General features: G+C 38.6%; 1 protein-coding gene across 1 annotated transcript in view; it reads left to right on the forward strand.

Moving 5' to 3' along the window:
- RYR2 (ryanodine receptor 2) overlaps positions 1 to 21774 on the forward strand; it is a 764447-nt gene that overhangs the window by 399390 nt on the left and 343283 nt on the right. The window contains exons 23-26 of the mRNA XM_055589046.1: positions 1995 to 2187; positions 3274 to 3490; positions 5205 to 5309; positions 11223 to 11326. Of these exons, the coding sequence (XP_055445021.1) occupies positions 1995 to 2187; positions 3274 to 3490; positions 5205 to 5309; positions 11223 to 11326 (619 nt within the window). The remainder of the gene's footprint in view (positions 1 to 1994; positions 2188 to 3273; positions 3491 to 5204; positions 5310 to 11222; positions 11327 to 21774) is intronic.

Consider the following 21774-nt stretch of genomic DNA (forward strand, 5'->3'; position numbering starts at 1 on the left):
GTGGTGGGGAACACTTAGCTTTTTGTGATTGGAGAGTCGAGTTGTTCCTTGGTACCAGAGTTTGGTTCATCAGCAAAAATTTTGGTTATCTGTTTTCATTTCTTCTTCCCACCTTAAACTTTGCACGGCATTGCTGTGTTCCTCTTCGAGGAATAATGATTCTGTTTCTAGCATCCACATCTTCTGTATATTAGGGTCAATAGTGTGAAAAAAAATCTCGGTGCTTTTGAAGAATTTAGGTATATAACAGAATGAAGGAATGTCAGAGAATAGTACAGGAAAGAAAGGTAAGGATTCTCTTATAGGACCTATGAAAAGCCCACTGCTATCTTCCTTTCTGGCTAATGTTGGAAATAGGAGTGTAGTTCTCATATTGATTTAATACACCTATTAAGTCATAAATGCAACCTGAGAATGCTTCCTAGCAGATTCAGCAGGGTCAGTGCCACTGAAACCATGGACTTAGGTTGGTTGCTAGTGATCTTTTCTCTCTAACCTAATTGTTTCAGGCATTACAAAACAGTTTACCATGGGGACTTTTAGATAGTCATTAGTTTTAGCATACTCATTCCTCAGACTGAACAGAATACTTGGATTATAGTAAATATCTGTTGACTGCTTCCCAGGTGGCTCAGTGGTAAAGAATCTACCAGGTAACCTTGGAAAGATTACCTGGAGAGGAAATGTCTACCCACTCTAATATTCTTGCCTGGGAAATCCCATGGACAGAGGAGCTTGGTGACTATAGTCCGTGGGCTCGCAAATGAGTCGGATGTGACTTAATGACTAAACAGCAACAAATATCTGTATAACCACATTGTCAGCTGTAGATCTTGATACAGACAGGAATACAGACCTTTGTCTGTGAGTGCTGTTGCTTTTTGCATGATTTTCTTAAACAATTCCCTTTATTATGTCTAGGAAATTCTAGAGGGACCACTTCATAATGAATTTACCACTTGTAATTTTTAATATTGGTAAAATTAAAAATCTACATATTTTATAATGTAGATCTGCCCTACTATTGGCATTTCAACATATTGTTGATAAAAATCTGGACATGCTAGAAATTTTAAATAAGTGTTATAAAAAATTCAAAGCTGGCGTCATCAAATCTATTTTTGTCTTTGCTCAAATTGAAGAATACTGTATGTTCACATTTGTGAGCATGTGTGTTTGGGAGAATCTTATCTTCTTGTTTTCCAGTTTGCCCATAGGACTCATAGGCCAAGAAGTTTTGATACAGTCAAGAGTGAGTATAGATCATAGGTTGGCCAGTGCAAGAAATGACATTTATCCAGTATCATTTTCATGCCTCAACTTGTATCCTGCTGTTTCCTACTTAAGAAGCCAACCAAGGTCTTGTAGGAAATAAATTATAGAACAGAAACAAACCAATTGATGTGTATTGTCTCTCAATAAACAATGCACAAATGATCATATTTTCTGTGTTCTTCCATATCCTTTTATGTTTTTATTTTTTAAAATAAAGGGAATTTAATCATTGAGATGGGGGACTGAAGTGAATACCTTCCATGTCTGAGACTCTGTTCTTGTATAAAATTAATTTAATGATCATAACAACTCTGCAAGGCAATGGCATTTGGTTTACAAGAAATCAAGGCTTATAGAGGTTAAGTAATTTGCTGATGGTAAAGTAGATATTTGACTTCAAGTCTTTCCCTAGAGGTTTTCCCCTGACGTCATTATGTTATCAACTCTAAGGTGATATCTGTATCAAGTACCGTCCATCTGCATGCAAAATTTTCTGCATATCAGAAGGTCCATTTTACAATAAAAGTAGCATTGCTCCTAAAAAAAATAACATTTTTTTTAATTAAAGATCTGACATATAATGTGAATATGTATTCAAGATTTATTCTAGTCCAATACTATTCATTGTCACAGCCTATTCAAATCTTTGACTTAATCTCTGACGATGATTTTCTCTGAGATAAAAAGACATCATCCTCCTTAAATGTGTTTCCCCACAGGTTGTATTGCCCGGACTGTCAGCTCACCAAACCAGCATCTCTTGAGAACTGATGATGTCATCAGTTGCTGTCTAGATCTAAGTGCCCCAAGCATCTCCTTCCGAATTAATGGACAGCCTGTTCAAGGCATGTTTGAGAATTTCAACATTGATGGCCTCTTCTTTCCAGTCGTCAGTTTCTCTGCAGGAATCAAGTTAGTATCACTGTTTTTTGGTCTGTTTGCTTTCTCATTTCCCATTCTTTCACAGAAGACTCTACACTGCCATCACGCTTGCTTCACTAACCTGCTGTCCTGGGCATCCATCTACAGGGCACTTTTGCCCTGTAGCAAAATGTTCCCTGAAGCAACAAGCAACCTGTTCCTTGAAGGCTGGAGATAAGTATTCAAGAGGGGACTCTCAGGAGGCTGAGTGCTTTGTCCATATATCCAGCCATTTAAATAACTCAGTCTAATATCTCTTACTCTATCCAGCATCCAGAAATATTTCCAGTCCACTTAAGTTTACTTTTTTCTTTACTAAGGGTAAATACACAATGTTGGATTAAAAATGTCACTAATTTTTTCATATTTATTTTCATTCATTTTTATTTTCATTATATTACTCCAAACCCCCTCATTTCTACAGAAATGACACGTTTTTGGGTGATCAGGTCAAGATGACACCGTTCCTTGTCACCCTCTACTTGTTATACTTGTAAATAATCTGCTTATTATCAGCTGGGTCAAGGTGGTTTTCTCTAACCCTTTGCTTTTTTGCTACTACCAGACGGAAAGAGTAATTAAAATGATAATTCAGTATCAGGAAGTGTCATATGAGTTCCCCTAAGAAATTTCACAGGGAAGTTGAATGCTACAAAGTGACTGTTTTTTCTTTTTATCAGATCTTATTCAGCCCTGTAATTTTAAGTATTGGTATATAGGTATTTAGATCAAGTCTGTCTTTCTCTGTTGGTTATTTGGGCACCTTGAGGTATTAAATGACCAAATACTACAGACAGGTATTTCATTCACATAGAAATATGGTGTACGTGCTTTTATTATTTCTCCAGAGAGTGATAAGTTTTTGCTGAGCAATTAACATAATTTAATCAGGTTTTACTTTTATGATTAGAGGCTCTTAAACTCTCAGTTACTGCCTTCATGATGGTCCTTAGGGGAAAAGATGTGACTTCTGACAAAGTTAATTTTATACTAAGACTTTATTCCTTGAATTTTGTTGATTACGAAACTTTTCTGTATGCCAGAGATATAACTTACCCTGACATGCATCCTTTTTAGAGTACGCTTTCTGCTTGGGGGGAGACATGGAGAATTTAAATTCCTTCCTCCGCCTGGGTATGCTCCTTGTTATGAAGCTGTGCTGCCGAAAGAGAAGTTGAAGGTGGAGCACAGCCGAGAGTACAAGCAAGAAAGGACTTATACGCGGGACCTCCTGGGCCCCACGGTTTCCCTGACGCAAGCTGCCTTCACACCAATCCCAGTGGACACCAGCCAGGTACCAGATCATCAGCTGTGATGGCAACGTTTGAATTGCAGCCATTCCTACATGCAGTGGGTTTCAGACTCCTTGGACTGCAGCCTATAGGAATGCATTTCACAGTAATACACTTTATATGTATAAGTGAAGCAAGTTTCATAAAATAATGCTTACCTTTACCGTGTCCACTTACTCATTTTGAGTCTGTTCTGTTTTTTAAAAGTGTTTTTAAGTCACTAAATTGATTTTATAATGTACAATTGGACCACAACCTAAGTCAATGCTTACTAATTTTAGAGTGCTTTTTACCTAAGGTAGTAGTGGAATTTTAAATTTCTTCTTCTTGTCTATATACAGTTGGCACTTTAAAGTGATTTAACTGACTTTTATCTCAGGTAGAGATTCAGATCATAAACTCTAGGGTCAAAATGTCTTGGATCCAGTGCATGCTCTGAGACTTGAAAAAATTACTCATCTCATTGACTGGAATGCTAAGAGTATGTTCAATGTATAATAAAGAACATACTGGCATCATACTTTGCAAATAGGCACCCAAGCAATGTTAGCCATTATTCATGCTCTTCTCTTGCATAGATACGAAATTATCCTGACACTGACACTGAATTAGATATTATTTTATTTTGATGGTGAAGTAACTTCAGTCCAGTTGGTTAGATATTCATAGTTTGTTCATTAACTTTCAAAGATCAGAGGCATTGCTTCTGAAGTCTGATATAGAATTAAGAGCAGGCTTCAGACGTCTCTGTGGTTTAGTGCCTTGAAACGTATTTCCTCTCTCTCCCTGCCAGCTTTTTATATGACGCATAACATAAGCATGCTTCGTTCATGGCTCACATTCAGTTTGTGTTGCCATTGCTGGAACAAGGCAGGGTGGATATGATGCCTTCAGAGTTGAGCGGTAAACGTGATTGGAGGATGGAAGTGGACTGGAACAGACAGTGGGATTCCATGGTGTCACTAGCATTTAGGATTCCCTGAGACCTGGATAATCTCTTGTTTCGAAGGGAAGGAGGCAATGCTGGTCTGCTCCCCATGGAAACTCCACCCCACCCATGGATACTGTAGGCAGTTGCCTGCTATTTGTGATGAGGGACTGATTGTGCGGCAATGTCTGTGCCTCATCAGACATGCACAGCCAACCCCTCGCCTTGAACGTCATTTGTGTTCTTTATGAAGAGGCCATTAAACTTCCCCTTCTAGTGGAAACATGTTCAGATTTTTCCCCCTGAGGCTTATATTTAGAAACCACTGAAAGTAAGAGTTAAGGGACGATATAAATCATTGCCATCAGATATTTCTAAACTCAGTGGATTATATTTTGGACACTGAATTGCCTTCCTCCTGGCCTGTGAATGCTGGCCAGGTTGGTTTAAGAAGTCTTGAGTGATTTCTCTTTTTAAATAATGCGTATTCCAGTGATTATCCCATATCCATTGACTTTTTTTTTTTTAATGATGGCTGTCCTGAGTAGTACTCTGTTTTCTTTCTTTCTAAATTTTGTTCCTAAATTCCCCAAATTTACCTAATAATTATTTAGATACCTGGTTTTATAAATTTAGAATGGATTATCTGGAACCTAGTTATATGATTACATTTTAATGGTTGAGGAGACGATTTTATTTAGTTCAGTTCACAGTAAGAACAGTTAACATTGCATTTTCTTGCATTTGTTTCTGATGTGTGTTTTCTTTTTCTCTTTTTTAAATTTTAGATTGTGTTGCCTCCCCACCTGGAGAGGATACGAGAAAAACTGGCAGAGAATATCCATGAGCTCTGGGTGATGAATAAAATTGAACTTGGCTGGCAGTATGGTCCGGTACATAATTTTGAAATTTATTCTCAGATTCTGTTAATATATCTTTCTGAAAATATTACTTCTCGCTCATTCTGCTGTATGATGACATGAATTGATCTGATCAAGTTTTTTCACCCTAAGCTTTATTTTGTGTGCAGTTTTTTCTTTATGAGAGGGAATGACATTAGTGGTGGGGTCATTGAAGGATGGCTTAGTTGCCTAGACAATTGAAAAGTTATTAATATTCAGGTTGAAAGTTACAGTTTTTAAATCAAAGTTAACATATACAGACAATAGGCATTGATTTCTAGGGAACTTCGGAAGAAATTTCATTAAAACTGAAAGTGAAAACTGAAACTGGAAAGAAAGAAGTTAATTTACTCTCCTCCTCTGATGTTTCTTTTAGTCCCAGTTGTATTTAGTAGTATAAGTTCTCAGGGCAGAGGTTCATAGTTGGTTTCATAAGTGGAAGACAAGCTGAGAAAGAATCACTGCATATGTTTCCAAATGATTATTGCTTAGAGAACTTAGTTTATAGTTTATCAATAAAATTTAGGTAAAACCAAATCGACTTCTCATGTAATAAGTGAAGTCACTCAGTCGTGTCCGACTCTTTGCGACCCCATGGACGGTAGCCTATCAGGCTTTGCCGTCCATGGGATTTTCCAGGCAAGAATACTGGAGTGGGCTGCCATTTCCTCCTCCAGGTCTCATGTAATTCCAGTGTATTATACACCTTTTTTAGCAGGACTGTGGTAGTGCTTTCACTTTTACGATATTAATAGTCCAACTATCCCAAAGTTTATATAACACTTATATTTGACTGAATATAGAAATGAGTGTATTCAGTCCAGTCATAATTTATTGCATTAAGCTTTGAATAATGACATTTATTATTAGTGTTAGTAGTAACACCATGCTCGTTGTTGACTAGTTGTTAAGTCACGTCTGACTCTTTAGGACCCCATGGACTTGTAGCCAGCCAGGCTTCTTTGTCCATAGGATTTCCCAGGCAAGAATACTGGAGCGGGATGCCATTTCCTTCTCCAGGGGCTCTTCCTGACCCAGGGATCAAACTTGTGTTTCCTGCATTGAAGGCAAATTTTTTACCACTGAGCCACCAGGGAATACCATGCTACTTTACACTAATTCGTATGTTTATATATTTAGAGCTTTGTCTTTTCACTTACAGGTATTGGGATAATCTTCCTAATAGCACCCTGGGCTGTGTGTGATTATTTCAAATTTACCAGTGATGCCACTGCCGATGATTCAAATGCCTTGACAGCTAGTTACTGTGCAGGAACTAGGATCCAACTTCTCTAGCTTCTAGTCTAGAACTATTTTTCACTATTAGACTTGCTGATGCATGATCAGAAAATGCTATCCTTTCATAAATTCAATGATAGACAGTTTTCAAATCAGCAAGCACTTAAAGTACCTTATGAAGTATGTGGTTTTATGCAATATTCTTTGACTTTTAAAAATTGAGGAAGTGAATGAGTGTTAAATAAGATATTTATCATTAATTAAAGTCAGTAAGAGGTGAGATATTGTAAAAGTATTCCTAGTCAATTGGCAGAGGAATTACAGACAAAATTTACCACAAGATTCGAGATAGGGAAAGATTTGAATTACAGACAAAATTCAGAGAAAGATAATTACAGGCTAGGATTTAAAAAGATCTCATGCAAACAAATAACTCCCCCCCCTCAACCCCCCGCCAAAAAACAGCATAGTAACAAGAGTTGTTTAATAGGTTTACACTCAAAACAGATGATTTCTATTGCAAGCTTCTATAGGTTGCCTAAATGATTGCATTCTACAATGAACTTCCTTATGTTTCTTCTTCTAAAAAAAAGAGGAAATATAAGGTCTCATTATTATCTTTCTTGCAATTAAATTCAGTTCATTTCCACACCATACCTTTATTGCTACTAGTTTGCAGATGCTGAAAGGGAGCACAGTGCTTCTGAGCCAAACTGACTGTGGCCAGTTACGCTTTACCTGGTCTGAGACTGATGACAGCAACCTCGGGTTTTACGTGCCTCCAGGGGGAGATTAAGCACTTAGTCTGTTGTTGTGGTGCTGGCACCTGGCACCTTTCCTGGGGCAGGGAATAGACCAAAAACTTGCTGAAAGAATGAAATGGTTTTTGTCTTAGGTCTGACTCTGGGCAAGCACAACCACGAGTATCCTATCAGATCAGTAATTTACGAGAGTCTGAGACTGACACGTGAAGAGGTTTCACATTGTCCTTCCATCTCATAATTGACCTTGTGTCTTCTTTGATTCAGGCTCTCCTAAAACTCTTTTCAGATCAGTGTCTTTGATCCCTGACTTTATCATCTCTGTTATTCTAGACTTAGGTACACCTCTTAGTGAGACCAATTCCGTAAATTCTTTAACATTTTAAATGGTGTGTTCCAGTTTTTCTCTGAGTTAATATTTTAGAAGCTTTATTGAGATGTAATTCACATGCTACACAACTCATCCATTTAAAGAATGCAGGTCCATGTTTTTTGTTGTTATTTTTTCCTGTCTGTTACCTTTTATTTTTTAATTTAGTAATTTTTAATTGAAGGATAATTGATTTACAATATTATATTGCTTTCTGCCATACAGCAACATGAATCAGCCATAGGTATACATATGTCCCCTCCCTCTTGACCCTCCTTCCTACCCCATCCCACCCCTCCAGGTTGTCACAAAGCACCAGTTTGAGCTCCCTGAATCATACAGTGAATTCCCATTGCTGTTTTGCATGTGGGAGTGTGTATGTTTCCATGCTGCCCTCTCCGTTCATCCTGTGCTCTCATTCCCCCCTGCCCTGTGTCCACAAGTCTGTTCTCTATGTCTGCGTCTCCATTTGCTGCCCTGCAAATTGCTTCATCAGTACCATCTTTCTAGATGCCATATATATGCATTAATATACAATATTTGTCTTTCTGACTGACTTCACTCTGTATAATAGGCTATAGATTCATGCACCTCATTATAACCGACTCAAATGGGTTCCTTTTTAATATTCCATTGTGTAGCAACTGTGTTTTTCTTTGGAGTAATTTGAACTCTTGAATAAATTATGGATTTTTGTTTTTATTTTTTCCAAAGAAATTAGTTTCTTTAAATGTCTTTAGGGCGTATTTCACTGGAGCATCTATTTTTTTAAATTAATTAATTTTTTTTTATTGAAGGGTAATTGCTTTACAGAATTTTGTTGTTTTCTGTCAAACCTCAAAATGAATCAGCCATAGGTATACATATATCCCCTTCCTTTTGAACCTCCCTCCCCATCCCACCCCTCTAGGTTGATACTGGGCCCCTGTTTGAGTTTCCTGAGCCATACAGCAAATTCTCGTTGGCTATCTATTTTACATATGATAATGTAAGTTTCCATGTTACTCTTTCCATACATCTCACCCTCTCCTCCCCTCCCCATGTCCATAATTCTATTCTCTATGTCTGTTTCTCCATTGCTTCCCTGTAAATAAATTCTTCAGAACCATTTTTCTAGATTCCATATATGTGCATTAGAATACAATATTTATCTTTCTCTTTCTCACTTACCTCACTCTGTATAATAGGTTCTAGGTTCATCCACCTCATCAGAACTGACTCAAATGTGTTCCTTTTTATGGCTGAGTTATATTCCATTGTGTATATATACTACAACTTCTTTATCCATTCATCTGTTGATGAACATCTAGGTTGTTTCCATGTTCCAGCTATTGTAAATAGTGCTGCAGTGAACAGTGGGATACATGTGTCTTTTTCAGTTTTGGTTTCCTCAGGGTATATGCCTCGGAGTGGGATTGCTGGGTCATATGTGGTTTTATTCCTAGTTTTTTAAAGGAATCTCCATAGTGTCTTCCATAGTGGCTGTAGCAATTTACATTCCCACCCACAGTGCAAGAGCCTTCCCTTTTCTCCACACCCTCTCCAGCACTTATTGTTTGTAGACTTTTTGGTGATGGCCATTCTGACCGGTATGAGGTGATATCTCATTGTAGTTTTGATTTGTATTTCTCTAATAATGAGCGATGTTGAGCTTCTTTTCATGTGTTTGTTAGCCATCTGGATATCTTCCTTGAAGAAGTGTCTGTTTAGGTCTTTTTCCTGCTTTTTGATTGGGAGCTCTATTTTATGGAAAAACATCAGGCAGATCCATTCAAACCTTCATCTGTCCCCTTTGCATACTATTTGCCTGACCTTGTATTTGGTACTGTGGTCCTCAGATTGAAAAGACCTTGTTTTAGTGAGTTTGCCTTTTTAAAGAGCTTCTGGTTTAGCTGAGTAATAGACACACACACAATTACAAGCTAAGAACTATGATGGATATGCTAACTGTAAGTGAGAGATATTTACAACTCTCCTGGTGAAATCAAGGAAGGCTTCCAGAGGGTGGTAAAGACTTGATCTGAGCTCTGCTGTTCCTGTGGAAGAGCAGTGAGCCTGGAGGCAGGAAAAAGGTCGGGGAGCAGACTCAGGTGAGAGGTGGTGAGGTTCCCAATTGTGTGCTGGCAGGAGGAATGGAGAGAGATGACTGCAGCTGTTTTGAAGTTCAAGTATGGGAAGTGTTTAAGAGAAGGAAGGAAATCTGGATAGATTTCTTGTTTTAGCTTGGGCACCCAAGAGGATGATGGGGACAGTTACCCTGTGGTGTAGAGAGTAAGTGGAAATTATATAGATAGAGAGTAAATTGTCTTTGAACTTGGGCACATTCATTTTTACCTTTATATTTAGCATTTAGTGTTTGGTTTTGTAACTCACGGCTTCATTTCCTCACTTATACCCTTAAGTAAATAAGCTATGTGCTCTTAAGTCCTGTTCATTTGCAATGATCAAGAAAGAAAAGAATAACTATCTTGTTTTTAACTTGTCAGCTCCTGAATACTTAAAAAAAAATTCTTGCTCGTGTTTTCCTACTTTTTTATGTGACATTTATAAAACCTGGTAATTATTCCCAGGGAGTAATTTGTTCCCTGAGAGCATATGGCTGTGATTGAGGTCTCACTGCAGCAGTAATGCTTGTGTAATTTAGGCCTCTAAGAAGACAAAAATCTAATTACTGATGCAAGGATATGGAACATCTCTCTCATTAATTCAGTCCCAAAATCTTGAATTTAGTTTATTCTGATTGCTCGCACTTTGAAGGATTAATATGAAAAGTATCTGTGGGATATTACCTGGCTTTGGTAAGGCACTGGAGTGACTTGTGAGAGCAGAAGTAACTTACATGGGATGAAATGAACAGCTGGAAGGAACCATCACCGAGTTTGTATCCATCAGTCATGACGTTAATTGATGTCTCTCATCTGTATCTAAACATGTAACAATAACAACTGAGTTATTACTACACCTTCTTACCTAGAGTTCCTTTCAGTTTACAAAGCATTTGTTGCTTGCCTGCCATATGCCAGGCATGTTCTTGGTTCTGAGAATACATTATTAAATTCCCTATTCCTTTGGTCTTTCATTCTTGCAGTTGCAGGAAGACAGACAATCCCATAAATAAGACCCTCGTCTGTTAGCCAGTGGTAACTGTTATGGAAAAAAAAAAATAGGATGAGTAGCAGATTGGCAGATCAGGAAGGTGGGCAGGACAAGCCACACTGAGAAAGTAAGGTTGAAGCAAAGGCTGTAAGTTGCTGTGAGAGTGGGCATGGAGGTTTCAGGGCAGAGCGGACGTGAAGCTGGGACTTACTGGGAATGGTGGCAAGGAGAAGACGTAAGGTAGCCCAGACGATGCCAGGTTAACCACTGACCTTGAGCATTAGCCATGCCTGAGGGTTGACAGAGGCAGCCTTGCTGCGATGAGGGTCTCAGTTTTCCTTCTTGCTTCCCACTTCACTTTCCTCCATGCAATTGGATAACCATCACTAGTATATGATCTTTGAAACTGTTATATGCTGATTTCCTGTTCTGTTTCAGGTTAGAGATGACAATAAGAGACAGCACCCGTGTCTGGTGGAGTTCTCCAAGCTGCCTGAACAGGAACGCAATTACAATTTACAGATGTCACTCGAGACCCTGAAGTGAGTTTCTTAAATTTCTCATTTTCCTCTCTGTATTCCCTGAAGGAAACAAGGTGTTGATATTACAGTTTAATTTATTTTAGCTCCAGTTAGATTTTTTTCATAATCCATTGGTGGATTCAATCAGTATTTGCTTGGACTAGGCATTGAGCATGTTACCTTATGACTTTGTGCTCTATGTGTTTCCTAAAGGGTACTCTATGGATGTTTGTGGGTATTTGGGAATATAAGGATTTTGCCATTGTATTCAGTACTTCCGAGATTGTCAGTCATACATTGTTACTGGTGTGTGACAAGATAAGTGAAGATACGAAAATGACTGTTTCAGAATTTTTATACCACTTAAGGTATTGCGTTGAGCTTTGTATAATGACATGCATTATTAGTGTTAGTAGTAATACCATGTGCTACTTTATACTAATTATTATATGTATTTATTTAGAGCTTTTTCTTTCCACTTACAGATATTGGGTTAATCTTCCTAAAACACCCTGGGCTGTGTGTTATTATTTCAGATTTACCAGTGATGATGTCACAGCTGAGGATTCTCATGGAGTTGTCAAATGCCTTGACAGTTAGTTAGTAGCTGTGCTAGGACAGGGATCCAGTTTCTCTAGCTTCTCATCTAGAACTGTTTTTCACTGTAAGACTTGCTGATACATGATCAGAAAACGGGATCCTTTCACTAACTCAGTAATGGTTAGACAGTTGTCAAATAGCAAGTACTTATGAAGTACTTACTAAGTATATAGTTTTGTGCTTTTCCATCCTTGTTGGACTTGAAGAACTGGATTTGTTCCAGGAGATCACTTATCCTAATACCTGCTTATGTTAGGAATGAAACAATACTTTTTTTCCTATTTTTGTTTTGTTTCAGTTTTGTCAAGTGTAAAGAGCTATTTCTATTGAAATTATTTTACCAAAGATCTAGAACATAAACACTGTTTCAAGTTCTATGACTTCAGTCCAGGTATATATCTGCAAAGATGATGTAGTGATTTTCATTATGAAAATAAATAAGTAAATAGGACCTTGAGTTTAGGCTCTGCTGCTGCTGCTGCTAAGTCGCTTCAGTCGTGTCTGACTCTGTGTGACCCCATAGACGGCAGCCCACCAGGCTCCCCCGTCCCTGGGATTCTCCAGGCAAGAACACTAGAGTGGCTTGCCATTGCCTTCTCCAATGCATGAAAGTGAAAAGTGAAAGTGAAGTCGCTCAGTCGTGTCTGACTCCTAATGACCCTATGGACTGCAGCCCACCAGGCTCCTCTGTCCATGGGATTTTCCAGGCAAGAGTACTGAAGTAGGGTGCTGTTGCCTTCTTTGGAGTTTAGGCTCTACTAGTAACTTAAAAGGGAAAGGAATATATGAATACATATCGAGTAAATGTAGAAACCACTACAGGTAACTAATGACAAAGCTTTTCTGTAATAAGGACCACAGAACACATCACTGAGACCCGTGTACCTCCTTTTCGCATCTCGTCTTCCTCTTGATGTGAAGCTTGTACATTTAGCTTGGTAATTCATGACAGCCCGTTATTTATCCATCTCTTAAAACAAAATGCTTTTATTGAAAGTTCATGGCCTAAGATAATTTCATTAAATGTGTGGTACATTCCCTGTAATTTTAACAATCGACAGCTAAGCCAGCTAGGCAAATCCTGGGTAACTTGCAATGTAGAAGCCTGCACATTCACATTTGGCATGTTGAGCCTTTGACTGCTACACATAATTCAGTCTCGCTGCTTTCAGTCCCTGGTTGCTGGTTTGATTAATCCTAAGACTGCACACGTGGTGCTGTTGCCTACGGTGATGCTAATCAACCTTTGCAAGAACTCACTCTTAATATTTACATGGTGTTATGATGAACTCATTTCACTTGTTGCTTTAGAATTTAAAATAGAGCTCCTATTATCCAAAACTCATACTATGCCCAATTTCAGTAGTTTAAAGAAAGTATAGTATGTTCTGTGCTTCTTTTATTCACTTGGTTAGTTACAGGCACTAGAACAGGCTGGGTAAGAACAAGGAATCTAGATGATTGGATGGTTAGGATTTAAGGACTTGCTTCTCCAGAGAGAATATTAGTATCTCTGAACCTTAGACTTTCTATTAATAGCATCAGTTTAAAATGAGGATCATAGTATATCTACTTCGCGAAATTGTAGTAAAAAGATTAAATGACACATAACTGATAAAGCCTCTAGCACCATCATGTCTAATAGAAGAAGCACTCTATAAAGTTTAGATGTTTTTTCTTTTTTATATAAACTATGGGGGAGATTAGCAACTCTACTCATTAAATTCTGAGGAGTGTCCAGTAACAAATAAGCAAACGATTATTTCAGAATATTCCTTATTTTGGATTTGTGGTGATTTCATGTGAATATGATTTTTGTTGTTGTTGCACTTTATGTGATTTTTGTCTGGCCACTTGTTGACAAAGACAGCTAACGTCCAGATTTGAATGGTCATCTGTACATTGTACAGCACTGCAGAAATTCTGACATCCTCTTTCAAGGCAGCACTGTACCACCCTAGCCTAAGCTGCCTTTTTTTTTTAAATTGAGGTATAATTGATGTACAATGTTGTATTAGTTTCAGGAGTACAGCACAGCAATTCAGTTATCTATACACACACACACACACACACACACACATATATAGTCTTTTTCAGATTTTTTTTCCCTTATAGGTTACTGTAAAATATTAAGTATAGTTCCCTGTGCTATAAGTAGGTCCTTATTGGTTATCTATTTTGTATGTATTAGTGTGATACGTGAATCCCAACATCCTAATTTATCCCTCCCCTCCTTTCCCCTTTGTTAACCAGAAGTTTGTTTTCCATGTCTGTGTGTCTGTTTCTCTGTGTCATATTTTAGATTCCACATATAAGTGATATCATAAGGTAGTTGTCTTCTCTTTCTGACTTATTTCACTTAGTATGATAATCTCTAGGTCCATCCATGATGCTGCAAATAGCTTATTTCATCCTTTTTTTTTTTATTGCTGAGTAATTGTTCCTGTGTGTGTGTGTGTGTGTGTGTGTGTGTGTGTGTGTGTATCACATCTTCTCTATCCATTCATCTGTTAATGGACATTTAGGTTGCTTCCATGTCTTTAGCCTAAGCTACTGCTATGCCCCACCTGAAACTATAAAACTATCCTGACAGATACAGTTGAAATATTAACCTAGCTCCTCTCTTACCCATTCTGCCCTCTGTAGCCTGCTGAACTTTTTCTAAATATTTAGGTTATACCATTCTCCCTATTTGAATTCCTTCTTATTGCTCCTGAGATAAAGACAATACCCTAATTTGCTGAATGGTCCTTCAAGGTCCTTCAAGTTCCTTCCCTTCCAGCCAGCATCATCGTACAGGAGGCTGCTTTTATTTTCCCTTGCTTGATATCACACTAGCTTTTGTTTTGCCTCTTTGCATGTTCCTTTCCCCTTTGTGTCCACTTTGTGTAATGCTCTCTTCCAGGCCCTGTTCTTATCCTTTATATCTCAGGTCACTTCAGGCAGCATTTGATGAGCTGCTTGACTCAATAAAGCCCCCCTTTGACAGGCACTCAGCCCTTTTGTATCTCTCAGCAGAGAATCTTTCTATGTATAATCACAGGATGGCTGCTGTACTCCACCAGACCTATTATGTAAGGTTTCTTTGTTTCTTAATTTTTTTTAATTTATTCATTTATTTATTTGGCTGAGTCGGGTCTTAGTAGTTGCAGCATTCACAATCTTTGTTGCATGCTGCAGATCTTTCATTGTGGTATGAGGGCTCTGTAGTTACAGCATAAGGGCTTACTTGCTCTGAGGCATGTGGAATCTTAGTTCCCTGATCAGGGCTCAAACCCATGTCCCCTTGCATTGCAAGGAAGATTTTTAACCACTGGATCATCAGGGAAGTCCCAGACCTAAGTTTCTTGAGGGCAGGCATCTCACTTGATTTTAGTCACCATCATCTGAACTTTACACAGAGCTCAGTAATATTTGTCAAATGAATGAAGCAACAAATAAGCAATAAAGCTCGGTCTCTAGGCAGGCTTGTACATAGCAAATGCTTATCATAGAAACAGGATGCCTTCTCTTCTCTCTGTGGCTTTGTGCCAGTCTGTCTCCTCTTCTTGTTGGTGGCCTTATACTTGAAGTAATAAAATGCCACATGAGCCTATTATTGCCACTTAATCTTATAGTCAAGATGTACTGAATGCATATGTAAGTTACTGTGGGAGACAGAGGAATCAGATGACGAGCTGACCCCTAGCATGTCCTTTTCCACTTCCCCTACTCTGTTCTTGTCTGTTAACCTCTGCACAAGCTTCACGGCTCACACTGCTCTCTCCCAGTCTTCTGCAGACCTTAAAACCATTTAAAATGGGTGAATTGAACAGTGTTAAGTCAAATAGAATTGTCTTAATAAAGATTACATAAAGACCATCTATATGTCTTCCTTGGCGAAATGTCTGTTTAGGTCTTCCACCCATTTTTTGATTGGGTTGTTTGTTTCTTTGACGTTGAACTTCATGAGCTGTTTGTGCATTTTAAAGATTGATCCCCTGTTAGTTGCTTCATTTGCAAATATTTGCTTCCATTCTGAGGGTTGTCTTTTCAATTCATTTATGGTTTTCTTTGCTGTGCGAAAGCTTTTAAGTTTAATGCTCTGTGGTGACCCAGATGGATCGAATGAATGGGGGTTATGTGGGAGGGAGACTCAAGAGGGAGGGGAAATATGTATACATATAGCTGATTCAGTTTGTTGTACAGCAGAAACTAACACAACATTATAAAGCAACTATTTTTAAATTTTTTTAAATTTTTAAAAAAGATCATATAAAGACAAAAGAGTTCTTACTCAAAGAACTTGGTGTGGTTAATAGTATTACATAGATTTCTTAAAAGATTTGTTGTTCTCCTTCAAAAATCTCCTTGAATTAGACATAAAGTGCTTAGATATAGTATCAAAAATATCTGTAAAAGAAAACAAAATCAATACTTAGGATCTCATTAAAAGTAGAATCTTTTGTACAACAAAAGAAACCATGTAGAAAATGAAGACATAGGGCACAGAGTGGGAGATTATTTATAAATCATGTAAGTTTACATTTGTTGGATTTGTGGTAAATCTTACATGTGCCAATAAAGAACTTGTACCCAGAATATATAGGTAACTCTTACAACTACATAGTAAAAATACATATAACCCAGTTAAAAATGGACAAAACATTTGAGAACATATTTTAATAAAGATAAGTAAATGCCTAATGCATGCATGAAAAGATGCTCAACATCATTAGTCATTATGAAAATGCAAATTAAATCATAATGAGATACAACCACACATACTAGAATGGTCATAATCAAAATGACAGATACACTCAGTATTGTTGTAAATGTAGAAAAACACTGAAATCTACATGTATTTCAGTTGGGTATGTAAAATGGCCCTGCCACTCGGTGGTTGCTTAAAAGGTTAAACATAAATTTATGATACAGCCTAGTGGGAGAAATATCAATAACCTCAGAAATGCAGATGACACCATCCTTAGGGCAAAAAGTGAAGAGGAACTAAAGAGCCTCTTGATGAGGGTGAAATAAGAGAGTGAAAAAGCTGGCTTAAAACTCACCATTCAAAAAACTAAGATCATAGCATCTGGTCCCATCAGTTCATGGCAAATAGATGGGGAAACAGTGACAGACTAGGGACACCAGAGGACGAGATGGCCGGATGGCATCACTGACTCAGTGGACATGGGTTTGAGCAAGCTTTGGGAGATGGTGCAGGACAGAGAAGTCTGGTGTGCTGTAGTCCATGGGGTCGCAAAGACTCAGACATGACTGAGTGACTGAACAACAACAAAGCAATTCCCCTCCTACATACCTACACAAGAGAAATAAAAGCCTATGTTGACACAAAGACTTGTACATGAATGTTCATCAAAGTGTGTTCATAGAATCATCATACATAACAGCCTCAAACTGGAAACTGCAAATTTCAATAAACTGATGAATGGATAAACAAAATGTGATACAGTCATACAATGTAATACTATTGAGTAATAAAATGAAATGTACTATTAATATACACTACAACATGGATAAACCTGAAAGACATTATGCTAAGTCAAAGGAGCCTGACATTAAAGATTTAATATTATTCTATCTATATGAAATATTCAGAAAAGGAAATTCTATCGAGACAGAAAACAGATTAATGATTGCTTAGAGTGGGAATGATGAATGACTGCAAACAGGCTTGGAGAATCTGATGGAGTAATGGAAGTATTCTAAAACTGGATTGTAGTGATGGTCATTCAATGATACTCATTACCCTTACTTAATGTATTAAGCAGGGCTTTCTATGTTCTAATCAGATTTATTGGTAGGCATACACTTGGAAGTTTAGTAACCTGGATTTGAGATAAATCTCAATATTATTGTCATCCTTGATTTCCATAAGAGCTGGTTTGGTATCCTGCTTGACCCTTTCATACCCCTATATATTTGTCACTACAGGCAAGACACTGCCTTATAATTAACTTTTGTCTTAGTCCTCACTGGCCTATTAGCTTATCCCAGAAGTTAGCACGGGACCTGGCACACAGTGGAATTCAAAAGATGCTTACTGAGTAGATAAATGAATGTAAGATGATGGCAGGGAACTTTCTGTTCCTTGGGCAGTGTTTGAACAAGCATAACCTGTGTTTGTTCTGAGTCAATTTTCTATTTTTCTATTGCTGATCTATCTCATTTTAACTGGCACATTCTTTTATTTTTAATAATTTCATTTATTTATTTTTGGCTGTGCTGGGTCTTCGTTGTTGCATGGGCTTTCTCTAATTGTGGTGTGAGGGCTTCCCATTGAGGTGGCTTCTCTTGTTGTGGAGCACAAACTCTAGGCCCACAGGCTTCAGTAGTCACGGTTCCTGGGCTCTAGAGCACAGGATTAGTAGTTGTGGTCCACAGGCTTAGTTGCCCTGCAGCATGTGGGATCTCCCTGGATCAGGGATCAAACCCATGTCTCCTGCATTAGCAGGCAGATTCTTTACCACTGAGCCACCAGGGAAGCCCCTTATTTGGCACATGTTTTAACAAACTGTACAGCTTCAGTTAGTTCCCGGTCTTGCAGTTTAACAGTCAATCTCACTTTTGCCATATATAATCTAAAATTTAACTTAATAACAGGATATTTAAGTGTGTGTATCTATATCTGTCTCCAGATTGTCACTTTTTTAAATGTTAAGGAGGATAAGTATAAATGGATTTTAGATACTTGACTGTTCCTTTTGGAACTGACCAGACATTAGAAATTGTCATCCAAAAAGTTTATGCCATTGCATCTTATTCTATTGAAGTAGGTAGAACCAATCATTATCAGGAATACTAAAGGATGTTATTCTGCCTAAGTCTGGGGACTTTTAAGGATGAACTCTAAATGTGAATGATTATGGTCTTTCTTGGGAAAATCAACAAACGGTCATTCATTAAAGGGAGTAAAAAAACAAAATGGAGTGTCTACCCAGTGGAAAAACTGTTATTGGCAAATTGGAATCCCAATTTATTATGTAAAAAGGAGATTTTTCTAGAGTGAAAAGTCCAGAAAAGGATTTAAAAGCATAAGGGGACTTAAGTATATCAGAAAAGTAGCATTTCAAATCAGTGTTAAAAATGAATTGTTCATCTGTCCCATTTTTCTAGATTCCATATATATGCATTAATATATGATATTTGTTTTCCCTTTCTGACTAATGTCACCCTATATGACAGTCTCTTGGTCCATCAACGACTCGCAAATGGTGCAATTTCATTCCTTTTCTATGGCTGAGTAATTTCCCTATATATATATATCACATCTTCTTTATCCATTCCTCTGTTGATGGACCTTTAGGTTACTTTTATGTCCTGGCTATTGTAAATAGCGCTACAGTGAACTTTGGGGTGCATATATCTTTTGGAATTAAGGTTTTCTCTGGGTACATGTCCAGGAGTGGGATTGCTGGGTCATGACTCATTGGAAAAGACTCTGATGCTAGGAGGGATTGGGGGCAGGAGGAGAAGGGGACGACAGAGGATGAGATGGCTGGATGGCATCACTGACTCGATGGACGTGAGTCTCAGTGAGCTCCAGGAGTTGGTGATGGACAGGGAGGCCTGGCGTGCTGCGACTCATGGGGTCGCAAAGAGTCGGACACGACTGAGCGACTGATCTGGTCTGATGGAAGTTCTATTTTACTTTTTTAAGGAAACCTCCATACTGTTCTCCATAGTGGCCAAAATGAGAAGGAAATCCAATAAAGAGGGGTTATGCATATACATATAGCTGATTCATTTTGCTGTATGGCAGGAGCTAACACGTAAAGCAACTATATGCCAATACATTTTTTAAATGGATTATTCAGTAAATATTTTATGGATGACTGAGTATCCATCTGGGAAATAAAGGCTTAATCTTAATATATATTGTTGAGGTCCTTTATTGGACAGGAACCTGGTGGTCCGGAGTCGACCGATAAGAAAGTAAAGGAGAGGGAAAGAGGCTGATATTCCTTGGTTTATGCAGAAAGCCAATAAAGCCCCTGCATAGGGCTTGCTCTGTTCACGAAGGCCTCAGGCGCCCTCTCAATGGGGTGAAGGCACAGAGTGCCTTCTTGAGAGGGTCTTAGAAGCCCGGGCAGGAAAGTGAACTCAGAGAGCCTCTGCACTCCAGGGGATCAGCCTGAAAAAGAGAGAGGGAGGGAGAGAGAGAGAAATACAGACACGGGGGCCAGAGCTCTGATGGAGCAATGGTGTTTTAATCAACATGGTGTGGGCATATATACTGTCGTACAAGGTAGTTATTCTCAGCAAAGATAAAGATTAAAATTCCAGACTTACAAAACATAGGCAATCCATATTAGAGATAGAGTTGTAAACATTCACTTTTACCCTATGGTTCACAAGAAGGAAGAGGGTACTTATTACCGTATAGAAAAACTAATGAAGTAAATGCCTGGATTCCTCAGCCCCCGGGAGAGGCTTGCCTCTCCTCTTAATTCCTGTATTCAGGAATTAATCAGGAACTGAGAATTCCTGACAGATACAAAACAGCACACAGGAAGCCTCCTGTTAAATGCTTCCTGACACTATATGGCCTCCCTGACCCTTGTTTAGGAGAAGGCAATGGCACCCCACTCCAGTCCTCTTGCCTGGAAAATCCCATGGATGGAGGAGCATGGTAGGCTGCAGTCCATGGGGTCGCTAAGAGTCGGGCAGGACTGAGCGACTTCAGTTTCACTTTTCACTTTCATGCATTGGAGAAGGAAATGGCAACCCACTCCAGTGTTCTTGCCTGGAGAATCCTAGGGACGGGGAGCCTGGTGGGCTGCCATCTTTGGTGTCGCACAGAGTCGGACACGACTGAAGCGACTTAACAGCAGCAGCAGACTTTTGTTTAAAAAGCATGGATATTTCCTTGAAACAATTTAACAAATGGGTAATCTCTTTCTGGTGGTGGTTCAGTAGCTCTGTGGTGTCAGACTCTTTGTGACCCCATGGACTGTAGCCTGCCAAGGTTCTCTGTCCATGGGATTTCCCAGGCAAGAATATTAGAGTGGGTTGCCATTTCCTTCTCCAGGAGATATTTCTGACCCAGAAATCAAACCCAGGTCTCCTGCATTGCAGGCAGATTCTTGATTGCAGGTGGTTTCTTTACTAACTGAGATACCAGGGAAGCCCAATCTCTAAGTATTATATAATATTTTTAACTTGTGTATTTGAAGAGATTATAAACTACAACAATAAAGCCCAAATCTAACAGAAAAGTGAAAAAGGAATATTTTCATAGAAGAAAGGAAGTACAGATATCCGTAAAGCAGAGGAAAAAGGTGCTCAAATGCAATTGTATTAAGAAAAATGCAAATTAAAACTATAAATGAGATCTCATTAGCATATTAATGGACAACTCTGCTGGAACAGGCATGGGAAATAGGCAGTGTCATCCTTTGCTTATGAGAATATAAATGATTACCAGCTTTAAAGACATTTGACAATATTTGTCAAACTCTGAAATGTATATCCCCTGTGACCCAGTAATTGCCTGTCTAGGAATTTATCCTACAGATGAAGGTTACATTTCAGTTCAGTTCAGTCGCTCAGTCATGTCTGACTCTTTGTGACCCCATTGACTACAGCACGCCAGGTCTCCCTGTCCATCACCAACTCCTGGAGTTTACTCAGACTCATGTCCGTTGAGTTGGTGGTGCTGTCCAACCATCTCATCCTCTGTCGTCCCCTTCTCTCGCCTTCAGTCTTTCCCAGCATCAGGGTCTTTTCAAATAAATCAGCTCTTCACATCAGGTGGCCAAAGTATTGGAGTTTCAGCTTCAGCATCAGTCCTTCCAGTGAATATTCAGGACTGATTTCCTTTAGGATGGACTGGTTTGATCTCCTTCCAGTCCAAGGGACTCTCA

Source organism: Bubalus kerabau, chromosome 1 (genome assembly GCF_029407905.1).
Source record: "Bubalus kerabau isolate K-KA32 ecotype Philippines breed swamp buffalo chromosome 1, PCC_UOA_SB_1v2, whole genome shotgun sequence".
NCBI classification, from domain to species: Eukaryota; Metazoa; Chordata; class Mammalia; order Artiodactyla; family Bovidae; genus Bubalus; species Bubalus kerabau.